General features: G+C 57.1%; 1 protein-coding gene across 2 annotated transcripts; it reads right to left on the bottom strand.

The window, feature by feature from the left end:
• Positions 1–4,074: 4,074 nt before the first annotated feature.
• On the bottom strand, positions 4,075–27,394 carry SETD1B (SET domain containing 1B, histone lysine methyltransferase). 2 transcript variants are annotated; one of them, XM_061169355.1, is made up of 17 exons: positions 27,164–27,394; positions 26,480–26,667; positions 26,135–26,233; positions 25,212–25,482; positions 23,004–23,116; positions 20,790–22,028; positions 16,289–17,116; positions 15,560–15,821; positions 15,130–15,473; positions 14,939–15,044; positions 13,902–14,387; positions 11,280–12,539; positions 10,257–10,423; positions 8,980–9,111; positions 8,774–8,893; positions 8,557–8,694; positions 4,075–6,679 (listed from the first exon to the last, which is right to left on the bottom strand). In XM_061169355.1, exons 2-17 carry the CDS (start codon positions 26,651–26,653, stop codon positions 6,506–6,508), a joined length of 5,913 nt encoding a protein of 1,970 aa, XP_061025338.1. In that variant the 5' UTR covers positions 26,654–26,667; positions 27,164–27,394; the 3' UTR covers positions 4,075–6,505. The 2 variants fall into 2 exon arrangements, with proteins under 2 accessions (XP_061025338.1, XP_061025339.1); XM_061169356.1 differs by lacking the exon at positions 27,164–27,394 and adding an exon at positions 26,776–26,831.
• Between the last annotated feature and the right edge of the window lie 85 nt (positions 27,395–27,479).

Raw genomic sequence — 27,479 nt, 5'->3', positions numbered from 1 at the left:
GGCGGCGTCCACGTGTTTGTGCCGGGCTGGAGCAGTGAGGTTCTTTGGCCGCCAGGGGGAGCTCAGGGCGGCAGCGCTGTAGGAGACATCCTCATTAGGGGTTGAGAGGCTGTGGGAGCCGAGGAGGCGCCGGGGGCAAGCGCTGGGCTGAGTAGGACCGCGCAGGTCGCGGGGAGTTCTGGAACCAAGAGGTGCAGAGGGCCTACACGCTAAAGGGAAAGACAGACAATAGCGTTTTGTAGAGTGGTAAATGCTATTAAGAAAATAAAGCAGGTGATGAGCTTGTGTAGAGGTGAAGGTGGGAGGAAGGACTAATGTCGATCGAGGGAAGGCCCCTCTGGGAGGTGACATTTGGGAGCCAGCCATGGGAAGATCTGGGGAAAGAGCATCCCAGGAAGAGGATACAGCAAGGGTAAAGGCCCTAAGGTGGGACAAAGCTTGGCAGCATCCTGTCCGATGGCGTTATGATCTCCAAGGATGAGCTGTACCCAACTTTGCTGCCCTGAACCCAAACTTCTGGACTTAGGAGAGTGTTAGCCCAGGGACTCTGGGGCATCATCCTCGCTCAGCACCCACGGCACATGGTTTCTGGTGTGAGAGCTGGTAGAAGGGATCTGCGCCCCTCAGCTTCTGCCCTCTGCCCGCAGCACGGCAGACACCAGTGCCTACTCCCTCACACCCCCCCATGCAGCTCCACTCCCCCCAACCCTGCTCCAGGCGTGGACTCCACTTGAAGAGAGGCTAGTTCATACTCAAGTGTGAATGGACCTTGCAAAAAAGAATGACACAGTTGGGAAAGGAGCTACTGGTCCTAAAACACTTAGAAGGAAAATTTTCTTCAAAACCGGAGAAGAGGAGGCGGGGGCAAATAGGATCTCTTCTGCTTCTGATTTTTTCTTTCTTTGCTTTTCTTTTTTTTTTTGGCTGCACCGCACAGCTTGTGGGATCTTAGTTCCCTGATCAGGGATCGAACCGCGACCCTGGGCAGTGAGAGTGTGGAGCCCTACCCACCGGACAGCCAGGGAATTCCCTACTTCTGATTCTTGACAGCCCTCCCTGGGGAGGAGTTAACTCAGAACTAGGAGCAGGTGGACCTCAGTGTAAGAAAAAAAAAAATCGGAGTTGGTATAATGGAGGAATTGGGAGGAATTTTCCCACCCCCCTCAGGTTATAGAAATCAGGGCTTCTAGAATCATGAATTCAGAAATGCAAAGAACAGCAGTGAGAAACCAGAGGAACAACGGCAGGTCCCAGGCCAGTGCTGCCGGTCAAAGATACCCTCCCTCTATTTTCCCATGGTTCATGCAAAGAAGGGAAATTCTGTAACACAGGGGGTTGCAAACTGGTGACTCACGAGCCAGATCTGGCTCACAGATGTATTTTATTTAGTCTGCCTGGTTTTAACAAATTTGATTCAACCTTTCCGAAGGTCAGGATATTTCACATACAAACTCTACGGTTCTGGTTCCACCTGGGACAACCAGGCAGTTCTGGCCTTGCCTTCCTGTGCAGTGACAACCAGCTGGCGCAGGGCGGTAGGTGCCTCTTCAGATGGGGCATGGGCAGAGCCGACCCTCATTAGCTGAGCACAGACTAGGGAGCCCCACTACCTGGTCAGCTGCTTGCTAGCTGTGTGTGGTCTTGGGTAAGCTACTTGATCTCTCAGTGCCTCGGTTTCCCTTGTCTGTTAAATAGGGATAATACCTCCTAGCGCTGTTTTTTGGTTGTTGTTTTTTGTTTGTTTTGTTTGTTTGTGGCTGAGCGGCATGCGGGATCTTAGTTCCCCGACCAGGTATCAAACCCCGGGCTCCCTGCAGTGGAAGCACGGGGTCTTAACCACTGGACCGCCAGGAGAGTCCTGCACTACGGTGAGTTTGATATCAAAGATGTTTAAAACTGTTGCTGGCACAGCATCAGCGCTATGTGTTTGCTCTTGTTATTTCTGGAGAGGGGCCTGGCTGAGGGGCTCTCGCCCAAGTCTACCTGGCACCTGCCCCTCGCCAGCACAGCCCCATCTGCTCTGTGCACGCAGACCTCTTGAGTTGAGGCTTCGCTTTGGCCCCCACAGCAGAAGCAGTGAAGAGAGGACTGTCCCTGTGGGACTGAGGGACAGAGGGAGAGGTGGATGCATTTGAATACCGTAGAAGGAGAACCATCAGCCTTGGTAGCTGAGGGAAAGGAGAAGCCCAGGATTTCCAGCCTTTGAGCTTAGGTAACCAGCGGCAGCAGTGGTGGGTGGAGGCGTGGAATAGAAATGCCATTGATCGAGGTGGAAAATACGGCAGCAGGTTGGAGAGGAAACCTGAAGGAAACTCAGATTTGCATGTGTGTTTCCTTTGTGAGCCTTGGGCTGGACGCCCTGGGTTGTCCCTGTGCTGCCCTGCAAGGCCCTGCAGCATCTGCCTCCCCCACTCCCCCACCAGGTCTACCTCTCAGAGCTCATTTCCTTTACTCACCCTTCCCCGTCACTCGGCTGCAGCTACACAGGCCTCCTTGCTGGTCCTCAAATACACCAGGCAGTCTTCTGCCGCAGGACCTTTGCACTCACTGTTCCTTCTGCCTGGAATACCTTTCCCCCAGGTCTCCACAGGCTAACTCCCTATCTCCTTTGACCCGGGTCTCCACAGGGCTGACTCCCTTTTCTCCTTTGAGTTTTGTTCACATGTCAGGTAAGTGCGCTTCCCTGACCACCCTGTTTAAAATTTCGCCTCTCCCACTGACACCCCCTTCTCATAGCTATTTTTCTCCTTATCATAGCATTTATTCTTCATGTTTGCCTGACTCACCCACAAGGACACAATCACCTTGAAGACAGGAAGCGTGTTTTCTCCACTCCTGTAGCCCCAGTGCCTAGAGGAGTACCTGGCACATAGTAGGTGCTCAATAAATATTGGTTGAATGAATGGCCAGCAGCTGCCCCTACCTTCTCTTTTCTGGCCCTGCCTGTCAACTCTTTTTCTATTCCCACGAATCCAACTCTAGTGGTGTCCACCTGTCTGGATGGACAATTCCAAGAAAACAGCCCACCAATGAGAGACACTTCCCTTGCCTTAATTTCTTTGCTCACAAGTAAGGCTGCAAAGAACGTCCTTGTACAGTATCCTTGCCTGCTCGTGGCTCTCAGGTTCAATTCCTGACAGTGGAACATTTGGGCCAAGAGTTTATGTGCATTTTAAATATTGACCATTAATATCTAATTTTTCCTCCTAAAGGTTGCAGCAACTAATGCTTCCACTAACGGTGCGTGAGTGCCCCTCACCGGGCGCTCACCAACATTGGTATCTGCCACTTGACAGGGGAAGAGGTATCATGGTATAATTTGCGCTTCCTTAGTAAGAAGTGAGCTTCTTTTCAGTCACGCTGCTTTTTGCTGAGGTTCTGAGCCTGTCCTTCTCAAAGATAAGTGGACATCTTCTAACAAACTCTCTGTGGGTCCCTCATTTACCCCACCACTGGATCAGGCAGAGTTGAGACCTATGGGGCACAGAACCTGTGGAATACCCACAACACTGCATACATTTAATTCTTCTCAACTGGTGACTGTTTTATCAGCCCCCTCCTGCCTCACAGACCAGAGTGATGTCTCCTTAGTGTTAATCATTTCTGAGGTACCACCTTTCCAACATCTTCTAGTCATAGAAATAGGATATTTGATCTTGTTTCCTTTAATTGTAGACCATTAGCAGTGTTAGATACCTAAGGTTTTAAGAAGAGTTCTAGAAGGAAAACTTGAAAGCTGTGGAAGGTCTAGCCTGACTATAACTTGTCCCAGTTCAAAGAATCCACCTACAGGCTTAGAGTTTAAGAACAGCTGGTCTTACAGTGCTGTATGTCAATTATAGCTCAAAAAAAGTGGAAGAAAAAAATATATATGTTTTTAAAAAAGCAGATGGTCTGAATGGATCACACCCCACCTAGCTCCTTCCACCCCTACCCCTGACTACCGGAGCACCCGCTCCTTAGCGAGCAGGGTGTGCCCCCAACAGAAAGAAAGAAGGAGGAGAAGAAAGAGAGAGGAGAGCAAGGGAGATGGCGTATCTGTAAGAAAAGTCAGTATATTTATGGTTTGCTTTATAAAAGTTACTATAATACAATGGTACATAGTATTGAATTCACAAAAATATGAACAAATATTTACAGCAAGACACACCCACAACGGAAACACTTCTCTTCAAAACAAGTTACGTACGATGAGACTCTATATGCACAAACATCCCTAAAACTTATGGGTTCTCTTCTTTGCTGGAGGAGGGAGGCGGGGGGGGGGGCAGGGACAAGAAAAAGAAAAAGCAGAAACCCCCAATTCTTCAAAAGCAGAGGTTTGTTCAATGAAAATGAAGGCATTGAAAGAAAAATGAGTTGACACATTTCTGGCTATTGCAAGCCATTTCAGGGGTGGGACGGGGGTTCCTGGGGACAGGGAGGGTCCAGGCCCTTGCTCGCCCTTAGGGAAGGCTGGTTGGGCAAGGTGAGGCCAGGGTGAGGGGTGAGGCAGGACCCTGGACCCTGGTTTCCTCACATTCCCCCCGCCCCACTTCTTTTACGGGAGGAGGGGACAGACTGAAGACAGCCCCTTGGGGGCTGCAGAAGTAACTTAAATCGGCCGTCTCTACAAACTACACATTTCCTCATGTGAAAAATAAATATTTCCTCAGTTGCACAATGAGGCAGAAAACCGCAAAAGGAAGAGAAGGTTGCCGCTGTGCCCAGGTCCCCCTCCGTGTCTTAATGCCACCGATTTCATGGACCTTGAAACTGGTGGGCATAGTCTCAAACAGAGAGGGCATGGGGTAAAGAAATTGAAAAAAAAAAAAAAAGAAAAACACAACAAAACCATCAACGACAAAAAAAAAAAAGGGAAAAATAACAATTCTTTGTACAGAATTTACATGATAACAAGCTTGACACAAGCTGAGATACCAGAGGCTCCGGGCCTGCATCCGCAGGGTCGGGGCAGCCCCGCCGGGAGCTCTCCCGTCTTGGTGAGGATGACTTCTGGTCACAACAGTCACTTTCCATAAATTATTTACATGCCTGCTTTCTGGGGTGCGGGGGACTTGCTTGTGTGTGTGTGTGTGTGTGTGTGTGTGTGTGTGTGTGTGGTTTTTTGGAAGTACAAAGAAATAAGCAAAAAAGTCTTCCCACATGTTTCTACGAGAAACAATGTTCCTGAAAAAAAGTCCTTTATGGCAGCCTATGTACAGAAATCTGTTCTGAACTTCAAAAACCTATTTTTTTTCCCCTTCGTTTTGATTTTATACACGCACAAGAAAAAAAAAAAATCCATGGAAAGGAACTCTAAAGAAGATGATGCCAAGGGTTAAAAAAAAAAACCAAAAACCTGTCAGACGTAGATCTGAGTTTTTAAATCTTTTCCAAGATTTTCCTTTCTCTGGGAGAAATAAATCTTCTCACTCTGAAAATAAATATGCTCTTGACTTCTTGGGGCGAGGGGCTTGCTGGCAGGGTGAGTCAGGCTATGGGCTGGGGGCAAGCGGGTGAAGCTTATAAGCAAACAAAAATACGCCACACGCATTCGGTAAGACACCCAGACACCCGTAGTGGCGGGACTCGCCTGCCCTGGTGGGAGGTGCTTCTCTCCCCTGGGGGTGAAGGTGAGGGCAGGAGAGGGTAAGTAAACACAACCCTTCCAGCGCCCCCCCCAGCCCCGCTCCCCCCAGCTGGCATTCGAATGAGAAAGTAAACACTGAACCCAAGATTTGGGGGGTGGAGGGGTGTGGGGTGGCAGGGAGAGCCCCGAGGGGAAATTCCTGCCTGGGACCAGCTCGGCTCCACCAGGGTCTGCTGGGGGAGGGGGGAAGGCACCCCCAGGCTCCTGGGGAAGGAACAGACTGGAGGGGGGTCGGAAAGAGGGGGGGTCTTCTCACTGAGTCCGCCGGCAGAGAGGGGGCCTTCCGTAGTGTTCTGAGGTCAAAGCCGCCTGGCCTGACCCCCCTCCTCTGCAGCACCTGGCCCGGCGCCCGGGCCCGGAGGGTTCCAGAACGTGGGCCGACACACCATCAAACCACGCCGGGGTCCCCGCTCTCTGATTCTGCCTTCACATTTCAACGGTTAAAGCGTCTTTTCTTATGAAGAGGAAGAAAAGAATGAGAAGACGAAAACAACGTAGCAGCATTCATGGGAAGAGGCTGACGGGGAAGGGAAGGTGGGACAGAGAAGACAGAGAGAAAGAGGTGGAGGAAGGGGAGACGGCCAGGGAGGTAGGGGGGTGGGGGGAGACATTTACACCGGAAACCAAAGTCCTGAAAGGAGCATTTCTTTAAAAAAATGAAAGAGACATGGGCTGAGAGACAGAGAAGCCCTTTCCCACTGAGGGGCCGGAGCTGCGGCGGGTCCTGGGGGTAGTGTTGGGGGCGCCAGGCCCTGGCACGGCTGCTGGGTAGAGGGACAGCACCTGAAATGGGGGTGGGAGGTGGGGTCTGGCCCCGGGGCCAGGGGTCCACGCTCGGGTGCCGGGGGCGGCTGACATCCCCAGGCACCGGGCCTAGTTGAGGGTCCCCCGGCAGTTCTCGGAGCCGCAGAGGCAGGGGATCTTGACGTCCTCGATGGGGAACTTGTAGTCGTAGGTGATCTCCTCGTTGACGTTGATGTGCTGCTTCGAGTAGATGACGATCTTCTTCTGTGACTCCACGGTGATGACCTTGGCGTAGCAGTTGGGCTGTGGGTGGGATGTGGGGGGGAGGGTGAGACGACCCACCTGGGACCCCACCCGGGCCCTCCCTGACCGCAGTCCCCCAAACCCAACCGAGCCCCGTGCTCAAGGCCTGATGTACTGGCCCCACGACCCCACTGCCCACTGGCCACCTGCCCTAGGCCTCGGCTTCCCCATCTGGCGGACCAGGCCCCCCCGTCTCTGATATTAAATAAGAATCATGATTGTAATAATAACAAATTTCGCAGGGAAATATTCAATTTACTTTTATACTGCAGGTGATCCCCAAATTTATGTTTCTAGCCCAGGCCCTACTTCTGAGCTCTAGAGAAGGGGTCAGCAAACTCCGGCCCCCAGCTGCCTGTTCTTGAAAATAAAGTTTTATTGGCACACGGTCACGCTCATTCATTACATATTGCCTATGGCTACCTTTGTTACAATGGCAGTTAAGTAGTTGCTATGAGATGGTCTGGGCCACACAGCCAAAAATACTTACTACCTGGCCCTTTACAGAAAAGGTTTGCCTGCCCGCACTCCAGGCCCCCATATCCAACTAGCTGCTTGATATCCACCTTTGGCAGCTCAAGGAGACAACTTTGATTCAGTAAACTCAAACCTAGGGAGTGGCCATTCCATGCACCCAGTCCCCCAAGCATCTGCCCCCCGCCTCCCCTCTAGCAGTACTGGATCCAGCCCACCACGCCCAGCGGCTTCTGCCTCAAAGGGCCTCTTGATTCTGTCATCACTTGCCTGGACTGCAGCGGCTCCCGCTGCCTCTCTGAACTCGGAATAACTCCTGACCCAGCTGCCAGGGAAATCTTTCCAAAGGGACAGCAAATCCTGTCACCCCAGGGCAATAGCCAGCCTCGGCTTTTAGAGAAAGTTCTCAGCTCTGCTTACAAGGCTGAGTGACCCAGCTACCACCAACCCTGCCAACCTCATCCTCTCACCCTGCCCTCTGCCCCCTACCTCATCCCACTGCCCCTCAAACAGGTGTTCTCCCTCCCTGCCCCAGGCCTCACCTCACTCACTACCGCACCCGGGTAATTCCCTCTTATCCCTCAGCTCTCACGGGAGATGCACAGCGAAGTCCCTACGGGCCCCAGGGTATGATCAAGTCACAGTTGTGTGAGCTGGCATGTACTGAGCGCCCGCTGTATCTGCACACAAGGCCTGCCCTCAGTAACCCGCTTGGTCCTCCCAACAACCTACGAGGAGGGATTGTTATCATCTCAGTTTTACAGATTAGGAAACCGAAGCACCAAGACATGAAGTAACCTGCCTACGGTCGCTCACTAAGTAGCAATGCCAAGACTTGAACCTACAGCCAGGGGTACCTGTCCTCCATTTGAAGCTCCCTGTGCTTATCTTCACGAGAGGACCACCCTTGTTATCAACGCCCACCTCCACACCCAGACCCATGCCATGTCAGCCGTCAGTAGCCGAGTGTGACTCTTTAAGTAATTTAAATTAAACACTCAGTTTTTTAGCTACACTGGCCACATTTCAAGCGCTCAACACCACACGTGTATATCAGCGGACAGCAACGATGCAGAGCACTTCCGTCACTGTAGCAAGTTCTACTGGCCAGCACTGCCCCGGAGGCATAGAAAACGCCCAGCACGGAGAAGGAACTCCGTGATTACCAGCTGTACGGACCACGTCATGAGCACCTCTGGTCTCATTACGCGCATTTTACAGATGCGAAAACTGAAGCTCAGAGGAGAACGGCTCCTCGGATAAGGCCTCACACCTCCACCTCCCTCCCCGCTATCCTCGTGGGCCCCGAGCTCGGGAAGGAGGCCGCGCCGGTTCCTGTGCCCTTGGGTTCCGGGTCCTCCTGGCACAGCAGCAGGGGCGGCGGCCCCGAGCCGGGCACTCACGTTGCAGCTGTGGTTGATGAAACGCGCGAAGTTGCCGCACTTGGTGGCGTCGATGATGGTGTCGTGGTCCACCCGGAACATGTAGCTGCTACCGATGCCCTCGTCCTCGTAACGTTTCTCCCGCATGTCCGCAATCACCTGGCCAGGAAGAGGCCTCAGTCTGGGCGGGGCTGGCCACGGCCCCACCCCGACACCTGTCCTGGCCGGCAGCGCTTACCTGGCGGATGTTCTGGCCCACGTACTCGATAACCATCTCGTCGGCCGCAATGGGCTCCATGGCGAACAGGCCCCAGTCGTGAATGTGACTCTTGCAGAATTTGAGCTTTTTCTTCCGGAACTGGGGGAGGGAAGGGGATGGGGGTGAGAGCCCTGGTCCCGGATTCTGTGGCCGCCCCGGCCGCCCCAGGTGGGGCCCAGCCTCACCTTGAGCTGGTTGAACTTGAGCAGGTCACTGTCACAGCTGCCAGTGAAGGAGGACAACAGGCGGCGCTGCTCGGAACGCCGCTCCGAGCCGGCCCGTGTGGAGGCGTGAGGCTGCGCTGGGATGCTCATGCCCTGTGAGGATGGGTACAAGGATGGGGACGGCGGGTGACAGATCAGAGAGGGGTGCGGCCGCCTGGGGGAGCTGGCCGCAGGGTACCTGTGTCCCCATCCCATCCTTGGCAACCCCACCGTAAGCTCTGTGGCCCCAGCTTCCCAGCTTCCTTGCTCTGGGCGTCCTGTCCTAATAGCCACCTCTCCTCTACTGGGTCCTTCCCGTCAGAATCTGAACGTGCTCAAGTTCCTCTAATCTTAAACATGACGACGCAGCGTTCTCTTCACTCTTGCCATCTTTCCCCTTCTCAGCTAGATTTGAAAGCATCTCCGCTTTTTGGACAGAGATGGTGGGTGTCTATCTACCTAACGCCCCGTGGCTTCATTCTAAATCACAGCTCTTCCCAACACCCTCGCATCCCTTCCCTCTCTTGGCCTCCCTCTTCCTCTGTCCCCACCATTGACACCTGGAGCTTCACTCCCCTCCAGATGTTCTCCCCGGGTCGGCTCACCCCTGCTGTGGCCTTTGGTTAACATTTCCATCCTCATGATGCCTAAATTTAGGTCCCCAGACCAGACGTCCCTCTCCCAAGCTCTCTACTGTACCCATATATCTAACTGTCTGCCAGACCTCACGACCTGGATGTTCCACAAACACCAAAACTCAAACCATCCCAAAGTAGGGGTCCCACCTTCCTTCTCACCTCAGTGCTTGGCATCCAGCTACGCAGTCCCCAAGGCCGGACCCAGCAGCGTCCCACCCCATTCTGCCTCCTGTAACCAGTCAGGCCCCGAGTCCCATCCATTTGACTTTCTAATGTTCGAATATTCCTGAGAGTCTTTCAAACGCATCCACTTTTTCCCACACGGCCCCCCATGTCCAACCTACCCGATTTATTTCCTTAAAGAAGAATGAAGGAAACTTCTGGAAATGCAACTCAACTCTGTTTGTATCCTGATTAAAACCCTTCGGAGGCTCTCTCCTGCCCACCCCTCACCTCACCTCTCACACTTGAGCACCCAGTGGAGTAGCACCCTCCGTGCTCCGTGCACCAGCCCCTCTGGCTCCACAACCACTCCCGGTGCCTGACACCCCCTCCAGGAGGGCCCCCACCCTCTGCCCAGCCCGGGAGGCTCCGGGGTGTCCAGGCACCTGATGGCCGTACCTGGGTGTCCGTGGGGGGCTCATCGGTGCTGGCGCGGCTGCTGTTGAGGTATCTGAGCTTGTCCTTCTTGTCGATGGTGTAGAAGCCCTCGCTGCGGGCACAGCCTGTCACGTGCTCCCGGATGCCGTCGTCCCGTTTCTTCTTCTTAGCTGAAGAGAGGCTGGTGGGTGGGTGTGGGTCAAGGGCCACATGGACATTCTCGGAGAGCCCCTCCCAGTCCTGCTGGAGACCCGCCCCCCCAGGCCTGGCCTCTCCACCCTCAGACCCATCTGCAGGGGGCCAATGACGCCCAGCTCCGCTGCCCACACCTACACCACTTCCCTGCACCTGCCCACTGGCCAACTCCACCATGGTTGGAACTCTGACAGGTACCCAGCTGCATGGCCTTGGGTGTGTTTCTTTTGCCACCTTCTGCCTCAGTTTCCCCATATGCAAATTGGGGTAATTACGATGCCCCGTGGAATGACTACAGATGCTTAGGCTGCTTAGCAGAGTTCCTGACACACAGTAAATGCTCAATAAACTCATTTGGTACAACAGGGATAAAGGCAGCGCCAACTTCATACGGTTGTGGTAACAACCGACTGTGGTGTGGCATCATGGCTAAGAACCCAGATTCTGGAGCCAGATTTGCCTGGGTTCAAATCTCTACTCTGCTACTTCATAGCTGTGTGACTTTGGGCAGGTAACTTAACCTCTCTGAGCCTCGGTTTCTTCGGATGTAAAATGGGAATAATAGCAGCCCCTACCTCACTAGGCTGTTGGGAAGATTAAATTAGGCGATGAGTGGGGGCCAGGGAGAGTGAGCCTTCTGTCAGCCCCTGCTTCTGTCACGTTGTACAATCACATTGTTACATTTAGCCCCGAGACCTGCCAATTCTGGCACAGAGGGCAGTGTTTAAAAGTGCCAGTGATTACTCTGTACAGAGCCTGGTACAGTGCCGGCATAGACACTGCTCCATAAGTGACAGTGACGTGCGCTATCCCGGGAGGTGCGGCCCCCCACCCTGCCTGGCAGGATATAGGGATGGTAGACCCAGAGCGTGTCATTGAGCCAGTCCATGCCGTTGTCCTGCTGCAGCAGACGCTCGTAGGTGACACACAGGAAGCGGATGTCCTCCTCGTCGATGCCACCATTCCAGATGTCATACAGGATGGTCATCTCCTCAAACTCCGAGCGGGGCCGAAAGAGGGGCTGCGGCGGCGAGAGCTCGGGGGAGGCTGAGGCCACTAGGTCCTCGTGGCGCTTCTTCGGTGGCCGGCGCCAGGGCCCCCGCACCTTGGCCAGGTCCATGAACTCCTCGGTGACCTCGTCGCGCCCACGGGGACCCGGAGGGATGGCCTCAGAGGGCCACTGGTTCTCTAGCTCCTTAAAGGGCAGCTTGGTGGGCTCAACAGGTGGTGGAGGCGGGGGCGGAGGAGGCTGGGGGGGCAAGGGTGGGGGGGGAGCCGGGATCCCCGCGTTCCGGAAGTCCAGGGTCACGGTCCGGGGGTCGTGGGTGCTGGGGAAGACAGGGGTCTGTGGCTGGCCTGGCAGAAGCAGGAGGTCCCTGCCCAGGGGGGCCCCTCCTGGCGGCCGGACCAAGGGCCCATCCAAGGAGAGCACAGCCGGTGGGGATCGCCGGGGCCGGCCCGGCTTCCTCTTGATGGGGGGTGGGCAGGGGGCCAGCGGAGCAGGCAGCAGGGGTGGCAGCTGGGTGGGGGCCCGAGTCTGGGCCCGCAGGACGGGTACGGGCAATGCCAAGGGCAGGGGCAAGGGCAAGGGCAGAGGGAGCGGCAGGCCTGTCTCCAGGAGCACAGGGGAGGCCAGGGGGCCAGACCGGTCATCACGCCGGCCAGCTGGGAGGGGACAGACAGGCAGGAGCAGGGGCCCACCAGGCTCGGGGAAGGTGGGTGTGAAGCTGAAGTCCCGGCCAGGTGTCCTCGGGAGGCCCCCGCTGCTCAAGCCGGGGGATGGGGATGGGTAGGAGAAGGGGCTGCCTGGCAGCTGCGGGGAGCTCAGGGGCAGGCCGCTGCTGCCCCCCGACGGCAGGGGCTCCCCACTCGGTGTGGCCGGCACTGCCTCTGCGCTCTGCGACTTGGCCAAGCTGCCACAGAGGCCTGGAGTACGCGGGGGCTGGTCCTCATGGGGAGGCTCCAGAGGGACTGGTGGGAGTGGGAGGTCTGGGGTCTCGGGCTCTGGTGGTGGGCTGGGTGGCCGGGGTGGTCGAGGGGGTGGCAACGGTGGCTGCAGGGGTAAGGAGAGCAGCGCCGGGGGCTCAGGCTCCACTTCCAGGTTGTTCTCTGCAGAGAGGTGGGCAAAAACCAGACCTTTATTATTATTTGATTCAGATGTCCCTCAGCGCCCTACTTATGCTGCCCTACTATGCACTTGACACATCTCTGGGTATGCACTCATACCCTCTGGGTCCCTAGGGGTTCTGTGAGTATACGGACTGTCCTCCTCCAGCTAAGCCACTCAAGGACTGCTCAGCACCCGGCCCAGTGTCAGGCACACAGTAGGTGTCTGATAATGCTGGCGGGAGTAAATCAAAGATGCAGGAGACATGGTTGTAGCCCTTGACACTGTCTTTAGAACGGTGTTCCTGTGAACAGGGAACATCCCATGGACCAAGAAAATGAGGTCTATCAAAAAAAATCCAACAAGTCTCTTTGCTGCAGGACTTGTCAGAGCCTTTAAGGTTTTCTCCTAGCATTTATCTCTACTGTCATAGATTACATTTTCTAACTTATCTGCTGTCATCCATCAACCTGCCCCAGAGTGTAAGCCCCAGGTATTTTTGTCTGTTTGGTCCACTGTTGTATTATCAGTTCCTAAAACAGTACTGGGGACGACAATAGAGGCTCAATTAATACGTTTAACAATATTCAAAGACCTGTGGTTCTATAGCCAAATAACACAGGATTAAACAAAATACAATGGGTTTCTTTCCTCAAGGACTATTACAGGTACAAACTAACCACATGTGGCTATGTAAGTTTATACTAATGAAAATGAGAAAACATCACAAATTCTGTTCCACAGTGGCACTCTCCACCTTTCAAGTGCTCTTAGCAACATTGTGTCTAGTGGCTACAGTATTGGACAGGACAGAGAGAGAATGTTTCTGTCACTGCAGAAAGTTCTATTGGACAGCACGTTTCTATCACTGCAGAAAGTTCCATTGGACAGCGTTGTTAGAGCCTTTAACATGCTTTGTGCAGCTCCACCAAGATGGTGGAGGGGGCAGTGTCCATGGCCCCTCTCAACTGACCCAGCACCCCGAGGCCTTCTCTGCTGCTTTCTGTCACTGAAATGACCATACGCACTCGCACCCACACTCCCTCTTTTGGGAGCATCTCATGGGACTAATTAATGGTCCAAGGACTAAACCCCAGGGAAATACTGACAGAGGAATGGTGACAGCAGCAGACCCCTCTGGGATCTAACAGGTGCCAGGCTCCATGCTGGCACATCATAAGTCATCTCACTCTATCCTCCCATATGACCTCACAGGGGAAGCACAATCCACGGATCCCATTTTACAGATGAGGAAACTGACTCGTTAAGGTTAAGTGATTAGCATAAAGGAGCATGGGCTCATTCTCATGGTGAGGACATCCTGCTTCCATGCCCACCGCCCTCCCAGGGGCTGCAAGTGTTACCTGGGGTGGGCTCCGGGGATGGCAAGGGCCGGGCCTCCATCTCTCCAGCAGGGGGCTCTGGAGACAGCAACCTGGCCCCTTCCTGGTTCAGGCCTGGCTCGTCGGGGGGCTCCTTGCAGCCAGCCAGCTCCTCGACACCGACAGGCAAGGGGGGCTCTTCCAGCATCGGGGTCCGAGCCTCGGAGGCTTCGTCCTCAGCCTCGATGTCCACCTCCTCTTCTGGGACCAGTGACTCCGTCGCGGATGCTCCTGTGGCCATGTCCTCAAAGTCCTCGTCAGGAGCAGCAGGGGCCACGCTTTCATCGGCAGCTGCCTCCTCCCCTTCCTCCTCATCTTCCTCCTCCTCCTCCTCCCCCGCTGCCAGCTCTTCTTCATCTTCTGAGGGTGATGAGGAGGACTCGGAGCTTGATTCGAAGTCAGAAGACTCAGAACTCTCACTGGAGGACTCAGCTCCAGCCTTGGAGGTGGCGATGCTCACTGTCTCCTCTGGGCGGGGGACACAGGCAGGGGCCCTGTCATTATCTGCTGTGCTCCAGCCAGGTACTTCACCAAAGGTCTCACAACTGGCGGCGCTGGGCTGAACATAGCCCTCAGGTATGTGGGGGCGTGTGTGTGTGTGTGTGTGTGTGTGTGTGTCTGTGTGTGTGTGTCGGTACTAACTAGTCATCACATTTTTTTTAACTGAGATGAAATCCACATAACATAAAACTAACCATCTCAAAGTAAACGATACAGTGGTATTTAGTACATTCACAATGTAGACAACTAGCACTTTTCTAGAAGAAGCCCGTTCCCTTTAGCTATCACCCGTCTATCCACCATCCCCTAACCCCAGCAACCACTAGTCTGCTTTCTGTCTCTATGGATTGACCCGTTCTGGATACTTCATGAAAAAGAAATCATAGGGCATGCCCTGTTTGTATTTTGCTGAGTTCACACTTCAAAGTCAAGAAATTTGCCCCCAAAGTATTGCTGACTACTGCACGGGCTCTGCCCTCTGCAGAGGGACCCCGGGCTGGGCCAGGAGCCCCGCTCACCTCCATCTGAGTCCGCTTCTTCCTTCTCACTCGTCTCCGACAGGGCTGCGTCCTCGTCGTCATTCTCAGACTCATCCCTGTCATCGCTGTCTTCATCATCGTCATCCTGGGGGAGAGGGATGGAGGAAAGGTGAGCCGAAGGGCCCCCTCCCCTGGCCCAGCACCCCAGGCTTCCCCAACCCGAACGGTACCTTATCTGACATGGATGAGGTCGAGGAGGAGGAGATCTGGCTCCTGGGGCCTTCCTCCTCCTCCTCCTCCTCCTCCTCCTCCTCCCCCTCCTCTTCCTCCTCCGTGCTTTCTCGCTCCTCCTTGTCGGAGGCCGAGGAGGAGGGTGAGGTTGTCGAGGACCCCGAGGACGAGGACGCCGATGAGGACGAGGACGCCGACAGCGACTCCTTCTCGTCCTCCTCCCCGCCACTGTCCAGCTCCAGGGGCCGGGCCGGCCGCCGCCGCACACCCACGCCCTTGGGGTCCCGCTTGGCGAGCTCACAGGGGGCATCCGCCATGTCGCGGTCCCGCTCCCGCTCAGACTCTGTGGGGAGGGAGGGCTGTCAGAGCGGGGCCAGGGGCGCAGGGGAGGAGAAGATCCCAGCACCCGGCGAGGGGAGGGGCGCAAACCTTCATCCTCCTCATCCACGGAGGTTGAGGGTCGCAACCGCTTCTGGTCGCCAGACGAGGCGGTGTCTGGTGGCTCTTTCCTCTTGACCTTGAAGGAGGGCAGGCGGATGGCCCCGCGCAGCCCAATGCTCAGGCCCAGGCCCTCGTAGCCCAGGCCCTCGCCCTTGCCCCACGACTCCAGCAGGCAGGAGGCGATGCGGTCCTTGGGCTTCGGCCTGTCCTCGTCCTTGTGCTCACCGGACTTCACCGGGGTCAGCGAGGCCTGGGGTGAGAGAGAGGAGGGGGAGGTCACCATGGTTACGGCGCTGCCAGCAGCCCTGTCCCCTGAGCAGCCTGCCATCCTCTCAACAGTGACAGCCACATGGTAACTGGGCACTTCCTTTCCTGGAACCTACCTCATTTTGTGCCGACTACTCAGGACGCCCCCAGGGCCCCACTCTGCCTCCCTGACCCTCGGCTTCCTCACCTGCAAAGCGGCTACTATGGCTGCCCGCATCGGAGCAGGGGCTCTCGCACTTTGGAGGTTGGAATCCAAAAGAAACGTGTTGTAAGTAGATGACACCTGTGTCATCGACACACCGGTTTCACAAAATAACACTCACACTACCCTGCTTTGGGGGTCTGGGTGGCGGTGCTGCCAGTACCGTGCCTGGGGAGGAGAGAGGCCGCCTGGCCAGGTCTCTGCCTCCGGCCCGCCCGCCCCCCTGCAGGGCCGCGCCGCCCACCCACCTTGGCCATCCTCTCCTTCTTGTCCCACCACTCGTCGAAGGCCCGGAAGGCCACCACCTCCACCATCTTGCGGTTCAGGTCCCGCTTCATGATGGCCTTGAGCTCTTTGAGCACGACCAGCAGGACGCCGTCCACCGTGGCCTTGTGCGGGTCCTCCTGGCGTGGCACGTAGCCTGGTGGCGGCACTGACGGGTCAAACTTGGGCAGGGGTGGCCAGGGCTGCCCGCGGCCGGGGCCAGTGCTGCTCAGGGAGAAGGGGCCCCGGTAGGGCGGCAGGTTGACGAACTGCAGCCCAGCAGAGGCGGCTGCGGCCGCGGCGGCCATGAAGGGCGGGTAGGGGCAAGCGCCCTGGCCCGTCATCAGGCGGCTCAGCATTTGCGTCTGCATCTGGAAGGACATGGGCATGCCGCCCCACTGGCCGCCCAGCACATGGCTCATGTCCACCTGCATCACGGGAAACAGCCCCGGCGGGAAGGGCGGCAGCGGCGGCAGAATGGGTGGGGGTGGGACACCGGGCGGCGGTGCTGGCAGTGGTGGCGGGGGCACTGTCACAGCGGGGTGGGCTGGGGGCGGCGGGGGCGGGGGTGGGGGCAGAGGAGGGGGCATGGGGAAGCCGGGCTGGGGCGGGGGAGGCGGTGGGGGCGGGGGCAGTGGTGGGAAGCCAGGGGGCGGGGGCAACGGCAAGGTCGGGGCCAGCACGGAGGGAGCTGCCACAGCCCCCGTCCCGGGGGTCACCACCATGGGCTTGGGGCAGTCAGCGCTGGTGATGGGGGCCGAGGGCATCTCATCATCTGAGATCTCCATGTCCTCCCCCGAGGACTGCTGCCCCTGCAGGGAGAGCAAGGAGAGAGAGGTGAGGGTGAGCCCGGGTGGCCCAGCAGGCTCCCAGATCCCCCTGCTGAACACCAGAAGGTCAGAGAAGAAGCCTTCTGCAAGACTAGCGAGCAACGTGGCTTCCGCAGTTCTGATCCTGGTCCCCTCCTTTCCCAGCCACGTGGCCTCGAGCAAGTCGTTTAATCTCTCTAAGCCTCAGTCTCCCCATCTGCATGATGAGCACCATAGTACCTGCCTCACGGGGTTATCATGCAGATTCACTCACTCATTCATTCATTCAACAAACATTTGCTCAGCACCTGCTGTGTAGCAGGCACTGTTCCAGGTGCTGGGAACACAGTGGTGAACAAGACAGATGAAATTCTTGCTCTCTTGGAGCTGAACTTCTGGAGGGACAAGGCAAAGGATAACCAGGAAGAATGTGAAATATATAGTCCTTCATGGAGAAAAAGCAAGCCGGGAAGGGGAGTGAGGCATGAAGAGGGAAAAGGATTCTGTTTCAATTTGAGATACTCTGTTTCAATTTGCATTCAGAGAAGATAATACTAACAGTTAAAACTTCTGTAGCCTTTTCTATGTTTCAATTTGCATTCAGAGAAGATAATACTAATAGTTAAAACTTCTGTAGCCTTTTCTACGGGCCAGGCACCTTTCTAAGCACTTCACATATGTTAACTCAGTTAATCCTCAGAACAACCCTGTAAAGTAGGTCTGTTATCACCAGTTTTAGTGATGAGGAAGTTGGAACACTGAGAACTTAAGTAACTTGCCCAGGCCACACAACCACTAAGAGATGGAGCCCGGGTTTGAACCAGGAAGTGGCTCACTGGCCTTTGTTCCCAGTTGGCCTGTAGTCTTCACTGTGGCAGAGAGGGCCTGGCAGAGAAGGTGACACGAGCAGGGGGGGGGGCGTTTAGCAGTAGTAAGGGTGCACGAATAGGAGGTATGTCTTTACATTTTTCCTTAGTTACTCTTTTCATATAGTCTTAGTACGGGCCGCGGTGGGGCTGAGTGTTGTCAGCACCTAATATCTCGTATTTCTCATCTGCACCCTAACCTCACAAGGTAGGGCTCTAGTCCAATCCCTTTTGACAGGTGAGGAAACACACTCAGAGAGCTATACATAAATCACTGGCCCAAGAGGCACAGCCAGTCAGAAAGAGGGCTGGGATGCAAGCCCAGGGTGCCTGCGGAGTGAGGCGTCAGGGGGCTGTTGTGGGAATCCAGGACCGTGGCACCAGGTGAATGGGAGGAGTCGGGCATGACCTGGCTGTGAAACGGGAAAGGGCCTCTTTTCATTCAGACATGGGGCTTTGGGGAGCTGGATGCACATGCCTGGAACTGGAGGGGGCATGGGGTCCACAAGGTAGAGGTGGAGCAAGAAGGCAAAGCAGGGGTGGGGAGAGGAGGGATGGGCTACCCCCAGGCTCTTGTGTCAGGACCCGAGGCGAGAAGGGGGCTCAGGCTCTGCCCTGGATGAACATGGCTGGGAAGACAGAGCCTTTGTAGGTTACCAGGGACAGGGAGTGCATTTGAAGGCTGAGGGGGCAGGGCCTGTGCAGGCTGTAAGGTCAGAGGTCAGACGTACAGGTGAGGGAGGCTTCAAAGGGAAATGGGGGGCGGGGGAGAGAGAAGAGGAAAACCAAACCTAAGGTAGCAGAAGAAAGCTCTTGCTTCTGCTCTGTCCCCTCTACAGACACACACACTCTGCCTCTCAGGGTCCCACACACATGCTGAGGGAGACGCTGGCAGGCTCAGCCTGATACCCAGGGACAGCGCCAGATCAGTCCTGGACAGCGCCCAGCACGGCAGGCGCAGCACGCATAGGGTTAACGCCGGCGCCGCCGCCAGCCAATCACAAGGAGACCCGGATCCAGCCCGGCCCGCGGCCCTGCCCCTCCCTCCGCCCCTCCCGCGTCCGGGGGCGAGAACCGGCGGGAACTGGTGGCTGAGTGTTCGGCATCAGCTCATCAGCTCGAGCTATGCCTGGAGCTTCCCATGCAGCACCTCACTCAAGCCGAGATTAGTGTGAGGCAGCTACTCTCACTATCCCATTTCACAGATGATGAAACTGAGACTCAGACAGGGAAAGTAACTTCCCTAAGGCCACATGACCAGTAAGTGACAGAGGTGGGGCTCAAGACTTAAGGACTGGAGTCGGAACTTTTAACCATCAGCCTCTGTGAAGAAAGGGAGTGTCCCCCTGTGCTGCTCTCCTGTGCGGTCAGCCTAGGCTGGGATTCCCTCGGGTTCAGGCCGGAGGAACCCGGGAGCTGCTCTCCCGACTGTCAGCAGGGGGCTCCCGAGAGCCATCTTGGAGGTTATCAGTACTCCCGGGCTTCCCTGGGCTGATGTCCCGGGGCATCCCCCGACCCCAGCTCTCTGGGCCTCAGTCTCCCCTTTCCTACAGTGACACCGTGGGAAAGCCCATTCCCTCTGGCTACTCTGGGCTTCCCAGCCCTGGATCAGCCAGTGAGCATGGTTAAATAAACATGCCCTAACCTCAGGCAGGAGAGGGAGGGAAGAAGGGAGGATGGCAGCAGGGCCAGCAGCCCCCCACCTCTGCACACCTGTCAGCTCTCCCTGCCTGAACCCCTTAGCGCCAGAAACCACTTCCCCAGAACAGCCTGGAGGCCCCCAGGAGCCCCAGCCACCTGCAGTCCCCTCCCAGGCAAGCCAAGTTCCTCTCTGTTCCTCCCTGAGGCAGCCAAATCGGCCTAATCAAAGGACTTGGGGAGGAGGGACCCTCCTCCCTACCGCCCACAGGGGCACAGAGCTCTGTCTGAGCTCCTGGCTGCTCATGCCTGCCAGGCCCACAGGTTCCAAAGCAGGTCTCCAGGAGGGCCAGGGCAGGTGCCTGGACCAGGAGGGGGGAGGAGCAGAGCCAAGGAAGATGACCGAATCCTCCCCCAAGGGAATGTGGCATGCAGCAGCACCCACCCCGACCCTCAGGCTGCAGTGAGACCCCAGAGGAGGATCTCTGGGTGGGCAGAGGGTGCGGGGTGGTTAACTTTTCCTGCTTCTGGCTGTGGCCCTCCCCCTGGGCTAGCCCTTAACTCCTTCAGTCCTGGAGGCAGGGGGAGAGGGAGAAGGAACATTTCAGTGTCCTCCCTGCCCACCACGGTTTCCCATCTCTTCAGAGGGCACCAGGTTCTAGGAGACAGTGCTCCAGAGCTGCCACCTGACCTAGCTCAGCAGAACACTCTGGCTGATCCCTCTTCCCAAATCTGCCTGAGTGTCAGGACCAGTCCTGATCAGGTCCCAGCCACCCAACAGAGAAGGAGGCCCAAAACCATCACCACAGTCCAACTCTCTGGGATCTCAGCAAACTCCAACCAAAGAAGCTCAAGTCAGAATTTATCCCCAGAAAAAGGTCTTGACTTCCCATACCTAGCAAGGAGAGCAACAGATCTAGGTCATGTTTCCCTTTTCACCAAAGCTGCTAGGGAGCTCAGAGCAAACCAGCTGCTCAGTCACATCCCCTGGTGCTTTTCGTATCCTCTTTTCATTCTCTTTTTATTTTTGATCTGTTATTTTGGCTGCCCTAGCCCTGCTGCTTCTGTGTCTTAGCTAGTTATCCTAAGGGGAGAATGTTTCAAGGAGGAAAGAGGGAGCCACAAGACAGACAAAACCAATCCCAGACAGAGATGGACAGACATCATGGTACCTCATCCATCTTCTCTGAGGTTGGGGTCCTGTCTCCAGCCAGGTCCAAGGCCACCTCAGTTGTCTGACCCAGAAGACCGGTAGGGTCTGGGGGGCCTGGCTCGGGTGGGGGCCGGGGCCCCAGGCCCAGGTCAAGCTCATCATCCTCATCCGAGTCGGGCAGTGGTGTGGGGCTGATGTCCTCCAGGCCGGTGCTGGATGGGCGTGAGGAGGGTGGTGTGGGGCCTCGAAAGCCAGGCTGAGAGTTAGCGCCAAAGGGGGCCAGTGGGGAGAGCTGGGAGGAGGAGGAGGAGATCGGGCTGCCCTCCATCTGCAGCTCGGTGTCTGAGTCCTGCTCCCGAAGGAAGGGCAGCTTGGTGCGCTGCTCCTTCAGCAGCATCTCGATCCGTGAGTCCAGGCTGTCGTGGGGCTTCTCCGGCCCTGCAGGCGACGACTCCAGCGTGGGCGTACCAGGACTGTCACAGGGCTCGGGACTCCAGCCGAAGGTCGGCCGGCCGCCCAGCTCCATGCTGTTGGCATCAGGGGGCGGGGGTCCAGGCGGCGTGCCTGGCTTCTCCTTCGTCAGGGGCTCAGTGGGCGGCAGGGGCGGGGGCACAGGTACTCTCCGGAACTCCCCACTGTCACGGGCCCCAAAGGGGGTTGCGGCAGCGGGCTCCTCGGGGGGCGGGGGGAAAGGGGGCACAGGAGTCTGATATGGAGAGAAAGCCGACTTGAATGGGACTCCAGAAGCGGAGGCTGCTTGGGTAGGCGGTGGAGTATGGGCAAACGTGGCTGAATCCTGTGGCTGGGCCTTGAATGGAGGGCCACTGCTGCCCCCACTGCTGCTGACTGCCCCAAATGGGAGGTCCACGGAGCCCCTGAAGGTGGCTGCGGCCCCTGCCACTGCGGTGACTGCAGAAGAGTTGTGGACATAATGATGCTCGTGGCGGCGGTTGTAGGCGTCCGTGAACTTGCTCTCATGGCGCCGAGCCTTGAAGGTCGCTGTGGGGTCCTGGCTGAAGAGGTAGGAGGGCGTGGGCTGGCGGCTGGAGTAGCTGGAGTCCTGCGAGAAGGGGGTGCCCAGGCGCGGCGTGAGCGGTGTGCCCTGTCCGTAGGAATTGGGCGTGTCCAAGCGGCAGCTGGAATAAGCAGTGTCCTGGGAGAAGGGTGTCCCACCACTGTTGGGGGTGACAGAGGATGAGCCAGAGCCACAGCCTGCAGACAGGCCACCATCTTTGAGGCGCTTCAGGGCATCTGACAGCTTGAGAGAGAGAGAGAGATAGGTCTGAGATCACTGGGGGGAAAACGTGCAATAGAATGGGACTGTTTTCCCCTCTCACTCCAGCTACTGGGCAGCTCGGAGCCAAACTGGTCACTCTAGAACTGCAGCATAGTGAACGGAAGCAGCGGCAGGGGTGGGGGGGGTAAGGGGGGAGATTAAAGAGGAGTGTCTGGATGGTCCTCACCTTCTCTAATCTTGGGGTAGCCAATTATCCTCAGAGAACCTTGAGGGTTTTTCCTAATCCCTAAAGCAGAGTAAAGATAAGACCCTGACATCTTGGTTTGAACTGGGATTTCCGTCCTGCCCCAGGCTGTCAGATATCAAAGACCTTCCAGGTAGAGGTAGCAGACGATGGTCTTGGAAGTGAGGGGGTGGCCAAGGGCCTTGTCCCTCCAACCTCTTGATGTTTTAGGGTTTAAATAGTGTAACACGTAAAGTGCCTGATAAACAGCTGACCAGCAAGTAAGCAAAGACTCTTCACTCTGGAAAAGCTATTCCAGAGGGTGGCTGAGTTGATGCTGGGGTAGGAGCTGGGATGAGAACCTCCCCATGAGATGGTGGTCCAGGTGAGGTCCTGGGAGGCAGTGGTTGGGGAAGGAATCCATCTTGCTCTGGAAGGAGGGACTTGAACTCGGCTTTCTGGGGGCAGGGGTAGAGGGGTGCAGGGGACACCAGACGCTAGGACCCTGGACACAGCAGTGTTTCAGCGTTAACGTGGACTCTGGATCTCTGGGATGGGAATCCCAGCGTGTGCAGGGAGAGGGCTGGGGGCCGTGCCAGAGGAGAGCTTTGGCAAACAGGGCTTTCAGACCCACTGCTGGAAGCCTTGGTGGGCATAGCCAGGCTCCTTTCCTGGTGTCTGACACCGGAGATGGTGAAGTGGGGTGGGGGCCACATCAGGGAGCTGGTGATGGGGTGGGGAGGTGGGGGAAGGACTGACAGCCATAAACCCACCTGCAGGGTCTCATTCACGATTGGAGAGACAGCGTCCAGCTCGCCCACTGGGAGGGTTTGGGGTGTGTATCGGCCCGTGACCAACAGTTCGTAGAACCGCATGCGGGTTTCCCCTGGGGAAAAGGCAAGGGAGGGAGGACTCAGTGAGGCTCCAGGATGGGGCAGCCCGCACAGGTGGGCATCCTTGTGGGGCCCCTGTGCCTGGGACCCCAAGCCTAGGGAAGCTAAGTGACCCTGACTAAGTTCCCACTTCTCTTTGTACCTCACTCAGGAGTCCTATCTGTTCAATGAAGCTGCTAAACTGTATGATTTTTCTGATCCTGAGATTCAGAATTTAATGCCTCGTGGCACTGGGACTCCCCCAAATACAGAAATGCCAGCCCCAACACAAAGCCCCTTCCTGTCACCTGGGCCATGCCACCCAAAGAAAGAGGTAATCCCCATCCTCTCACCTTCCCACTTAACATCCAGGGCCTTGTAGCAAGTGAAGAGGAAACCCAGTGACACAGGAGTGACAGTTTTGTTGTTAACTCTCTCAGGTGACTGTCAGAGTTTGTAAAATGCACTCTGGTACTGCGTTACTGTGAACTCCACATGGTCCTCCCCCGTCCCACTGAGCCACGTCTGGTAACCCTCCACCACAGCCCCACCCCCCTGGCAGAGAGAGGCCTCTATAGACCAGGGGGCCAGATTATCGATATTTATAGAGCCCTCTGAGGCAGCTGCTTACATATGCAAAGGAGACGCATTCCTTGAGCTACTTTTTACCGGTCTCTTTCTTGAAATACAAACTTGGTGGCAGTCTCTAAGGTCCTTTTCTTTTTTTCTTTTTTCTTTTTTTTTGCAGAAATGAAATTTTGGTGAGGGCTGACTGCTCCTTAAAATGGGCATGTGATGGGGGAGGGGCTCTACATTTGATTCTCAGGGAGAAATCAGCCTGCAACCACCCAAGGGGTCTCCCCAACAGAGACGTGAGAAACTAGAGAAGGGAGGTGAAGGGCGCTGTGGCTGGAACAGGAACCTGGCTTGTGCCCTGAGGAACCTCAGAATTAGAGACAGGTTTGGCAAGAGTTTATAGGATAACTGTGCCCACCCAGGAGCAGTGTCCCTCTGCATCCCCAAGCAAGGTCTTAGAGACTCAGTCAATATGTGCTCATTATTAAAGGCGAAAAAGAAAGGTTTAGATTTTCCAGTCTTGGGTTTGGTGTGCCCGGGTTGCCCCTAAACCCCGTGCTCACAAAACCCCTGGAAGCCACTCACCTAAACCCTCCCATGCAGGGCCTCCCAGGGGACGTCCCAGGGGCTCTGGACCCAACAGTCTCTGCCCAGTCACAGGGCTGGCTGGGCCTCAGAGCACCCGGCACTTTCTTCTGTATTGGTAGGAACTTCTCTAGGGAGGCCACAGGCAAACTTTACGGGATGCCCTATAGTCCTGCCAGCCCCCCAGCCAGCACGGAAGAGAAGCCTCCCAGGACCCTGAGGGTGGGAAGTATGGCTTCCCCAGCCCGGCTCTCCCAGCAGCCGCTCAGAGGCTCAGTGAGCACAGAGCGGGATTCCGCTGCTTGGGAGGTGGTGCTGTCTCTTTAAGAAAGAGGAGGGAAGACACAGTGTCAACCCTAGAGCACCAAGAGCAGCCCGCCCAGCTCCAGCGGGAGCATTATCAATGAAACCACACTCTGGGCCCAGATTGGTTCCCACTTCCAAGGGGAAGGGGCGGCCTGTGGGGGAGGGGCACTCCAGATCCCTGGAGGACTCTCTTTTTAGTGGAGGGACATACTCTTTGGGTATTTAAAGGCGTCCTAGTGGCTCTCCCTCAGCGCCCCCCCCACCACAAATAAACGAACCCTGCCTTCTCTCCTAACACAGACGGCAACACTGGGGACTGCCTAAACCCAGGCCACCAGGGCTCCGCGCGGGGCCCGAGGGGGTGTCAGCGGTGGGGAAGCCTCCGGGTGGTCCCTTGGGGTTCAGTGGCCAAGGACCGGCACATTTGGTAAATTATAGCTTGTCTCCTAGCAACAGACAACACATTTAGCTCCACGTGACTCTACCCTCAGGAGGGGGCAAAAGAAAAGGTTGTAAGGGGGCACCTAAGGAAGAGTGAGGGGCTCCCCAACACTGCAAAAGGGGCTCTGGGAGAGGAGGGGGTCACACTGACAGGTCTTGTGGCTCCTCCGTGGTGGCTGTCCTGAGCGGGCCTCCACTCACCTTTGGTGTCCAGCTCCACGTGGATGATATTGCCCATGACCGAAGTGCTGTGCAAGTGCTGAACCGCCTCCTTGGCTCCCCTGACCGTGGCAAAGACCACTTTGGCGATGCCCAAGTGCTTCTTGGTCTTGGGATTGTACAAAATCTCCACCTCCTCCACCTCCCCATACTTCTTGCACATGTCCCTCAGGAAGTTTTCACGGATGTTATCATTCAGCTTGGCAAATGTCACCTGCTTCGGAGGCACCGGGCCCACATAGAACTCATCGATCTGGCAGGGGACGAGGGGAAAGGGAGGTTGAGAACACTGAAACCGAAGGGAAAACACAAAATTCCCCACTCGCCCGCCCTTTGAAAACAATGAAAGGTAAAAAATAAAAATTTTTTTTTGGAAAAAAAAAATGCACGCGGGCGGGCCCGGGAAGCGGAGGATTAAATCGTTTGGAACGTGGAAGTCCTCTGGGTTCGAAAGGAAAGGGGAAAAAGAAACAGTTTCTCTTTCCCCACCCCCCACTCTAGCCTCCTCTCCCTGCTGCCAGGGCAGGGGCGACCCCTTGGGCTAGGAAGTTGTCCCCCTAAAGCCACAAGGCTGGGAAGGGGGGCGGGTCCCAGGGCCGAGCCCCTGGGCTGGCAGGAGCCAGGTGGGGACCCGGAGCCCCCAGCTGGGCGGGCAGGATACTGTATCAGCGCCTTGATTACAGTTTCACCGAGTGTTATTCTGTTTACAGTAGCCGAGAGGGGACACCCCTCTCTTTGCAATCTCCCCCTCCCCGCCAAAACTTCCCAGGCCCCGGACGGCGGGAACTCAGAATCCGGCTGGGCTCGGTCAAGACTGGCGTTATTTTCGAATTCGGGGCTTGGGGAGAGGGGGAAGGGGCGCGGGGCAGGGGGAAGGGGCGCGGGGCAGGGGGGAGGGGCCCTACCTTGAATTTGGGCACCGACAGCTCCAGCTCCTTGTTTTTGGTCCAGATCCCGACGACCCGGGGATCTTCGACAATTTCCACCGGGCGGTTGCTGGACATCTGTGGGGAGGAAGCGGGGGGTGGGGCGGAATGGGTGGCCTGGTCCCACTCCCCAGGGACGGGGCAAGCCCCCCCCTCCCCCCTTCTCCAGGCACTTGTCAAACTCCAGGACTGCGGACCCGGCTGACAGCTGGCCGGGTGGTCAGGAGGGGGGTCCCCGGGCCGATCGGACCCTTCCGCCCCCACCCTCCTCGGCACGGCTCGGAGGGTGGGTGCGGACGGCGGGGAGGCGCGCCGGCTACTCACCGCCAGGCTGAAATGCTGCCCATCGTAGCGGTACAGTTTATGATGCCCCTTTTTCAAAGCCGGGTCAATCATCAACTTGTAACTTCTCCAATGGTGGTTCCTCCTCTCGCCCGAAGGGCCGGGCTGCGGCGGGGGCTGCTGGTGGTGGTGGTGGGGGGGGTGACTGTTCTCCATGCCGTTAACCCAACCTGAAAACGAGCAAGTTGTTGTCGTCTCCGCCGCGGTGGCGGCGGCGGCCGCTTCTACACACACGCGAAGGAATCAAATCGTCCAGCCCCCACCCCCTCCCACCTTACCAGCGCGCCCCAAAAGGAGCTGTCTCGCTGGCTCCCCCCAAAATAAGAATGGAGCGAGAGAATAACCCTTCCGGAGAATTAGGCGCCCGCCCGCTCGGCCACCATCTCGGGGCGGCTGCGAGGGGCTCCCGGGGGCCCCTGGTGCAGACTGGCGGGGCCCGGGGCACCCGGAGAACCCGGGCTCCGGCCCATGGTGCCCGCCCGGCCGCCCGGCGTGGCGCTAGCTCGCTCGCTCCGCCCGGCTCGGGCGCGGGGCTCGCGGCAGGCCTGGCGCCGCCCGCCCGCCCGACCGCTCGGCCGGAGAGGGGGCCGGGGCCGGGGCTGGGGGCTGGGGGCTCGGGCCGCCCGGCTGCCGGCAGCGGCCTCTCCCTCCCCGAGCCGCGCTTACATCCCCGCCGGGCGCCGGCCTCCCTGCGCCGCCAGCCAGTACATGGTGTCCCCCGCGGGAACCGAGGCCGGGGCGGCCGGACGGGGGGCCGGGAGGGGGGAGCGCCGCCGCCGCGGCTGCCGGGCCCGGAGCTGCTGCCGCCGCCTCTGCTGCTGCTGCTGCTGCCCGGGAGGCGGCTGGCGGCGGAGGCTCGGCTCCCAGTAGCCGCACATCCCACAATACACCGCTAAGGAGCCCGACCCGAGCGCTCACCCTCCTCCTCTTCCTCCTCCTCCTCCTCTTCCTCCTCCCCTCTCCTTCCTCGCCGCTTCCCCAG

Source organism: Eubalaena glacialis, chromosome 15 (genome assembly GCF_028564815.1).
Source record: "Eubalaena glacialis isolate mEubGla1 chromosome 15, mEubGla1.1.hap2.+ XY, whole genome shotgun sequence".
Taxonomy (NCBI): domain Eukaryota; kingdom Metazoa; phylum Chordata; class Mammalia; order Artiodactyla; family Balaenidae; genus Eubalaena; species Eubalaena glacialis.
This window is presented reverse-complemented; position numbering and strand designations above follow the sequence as displayed.

Coding starts and splice junctions, on each gene's coding strand:
- SETD1B (XM_061169355.1), bottom strand. CDS start 26,653: ATGGAGAACAGTCACCCCCCCCACCACCACCACCAGCAGCCCCCGCCG. Junction 22,029..23,003: donor TCGTGAATGAGACCCTGCAG/GTGGGTTTATGG, acceptor CTCTCTCTCAAG/CTGTCAGATGCCCTGAAGCG. Junction 9,112..10,256: donor AGCCCCCCACGGACACCCAG/GTACGGCCATCA, acceptor CCATCCTCACAG/GGCATGAGCATCCCAGCGCA.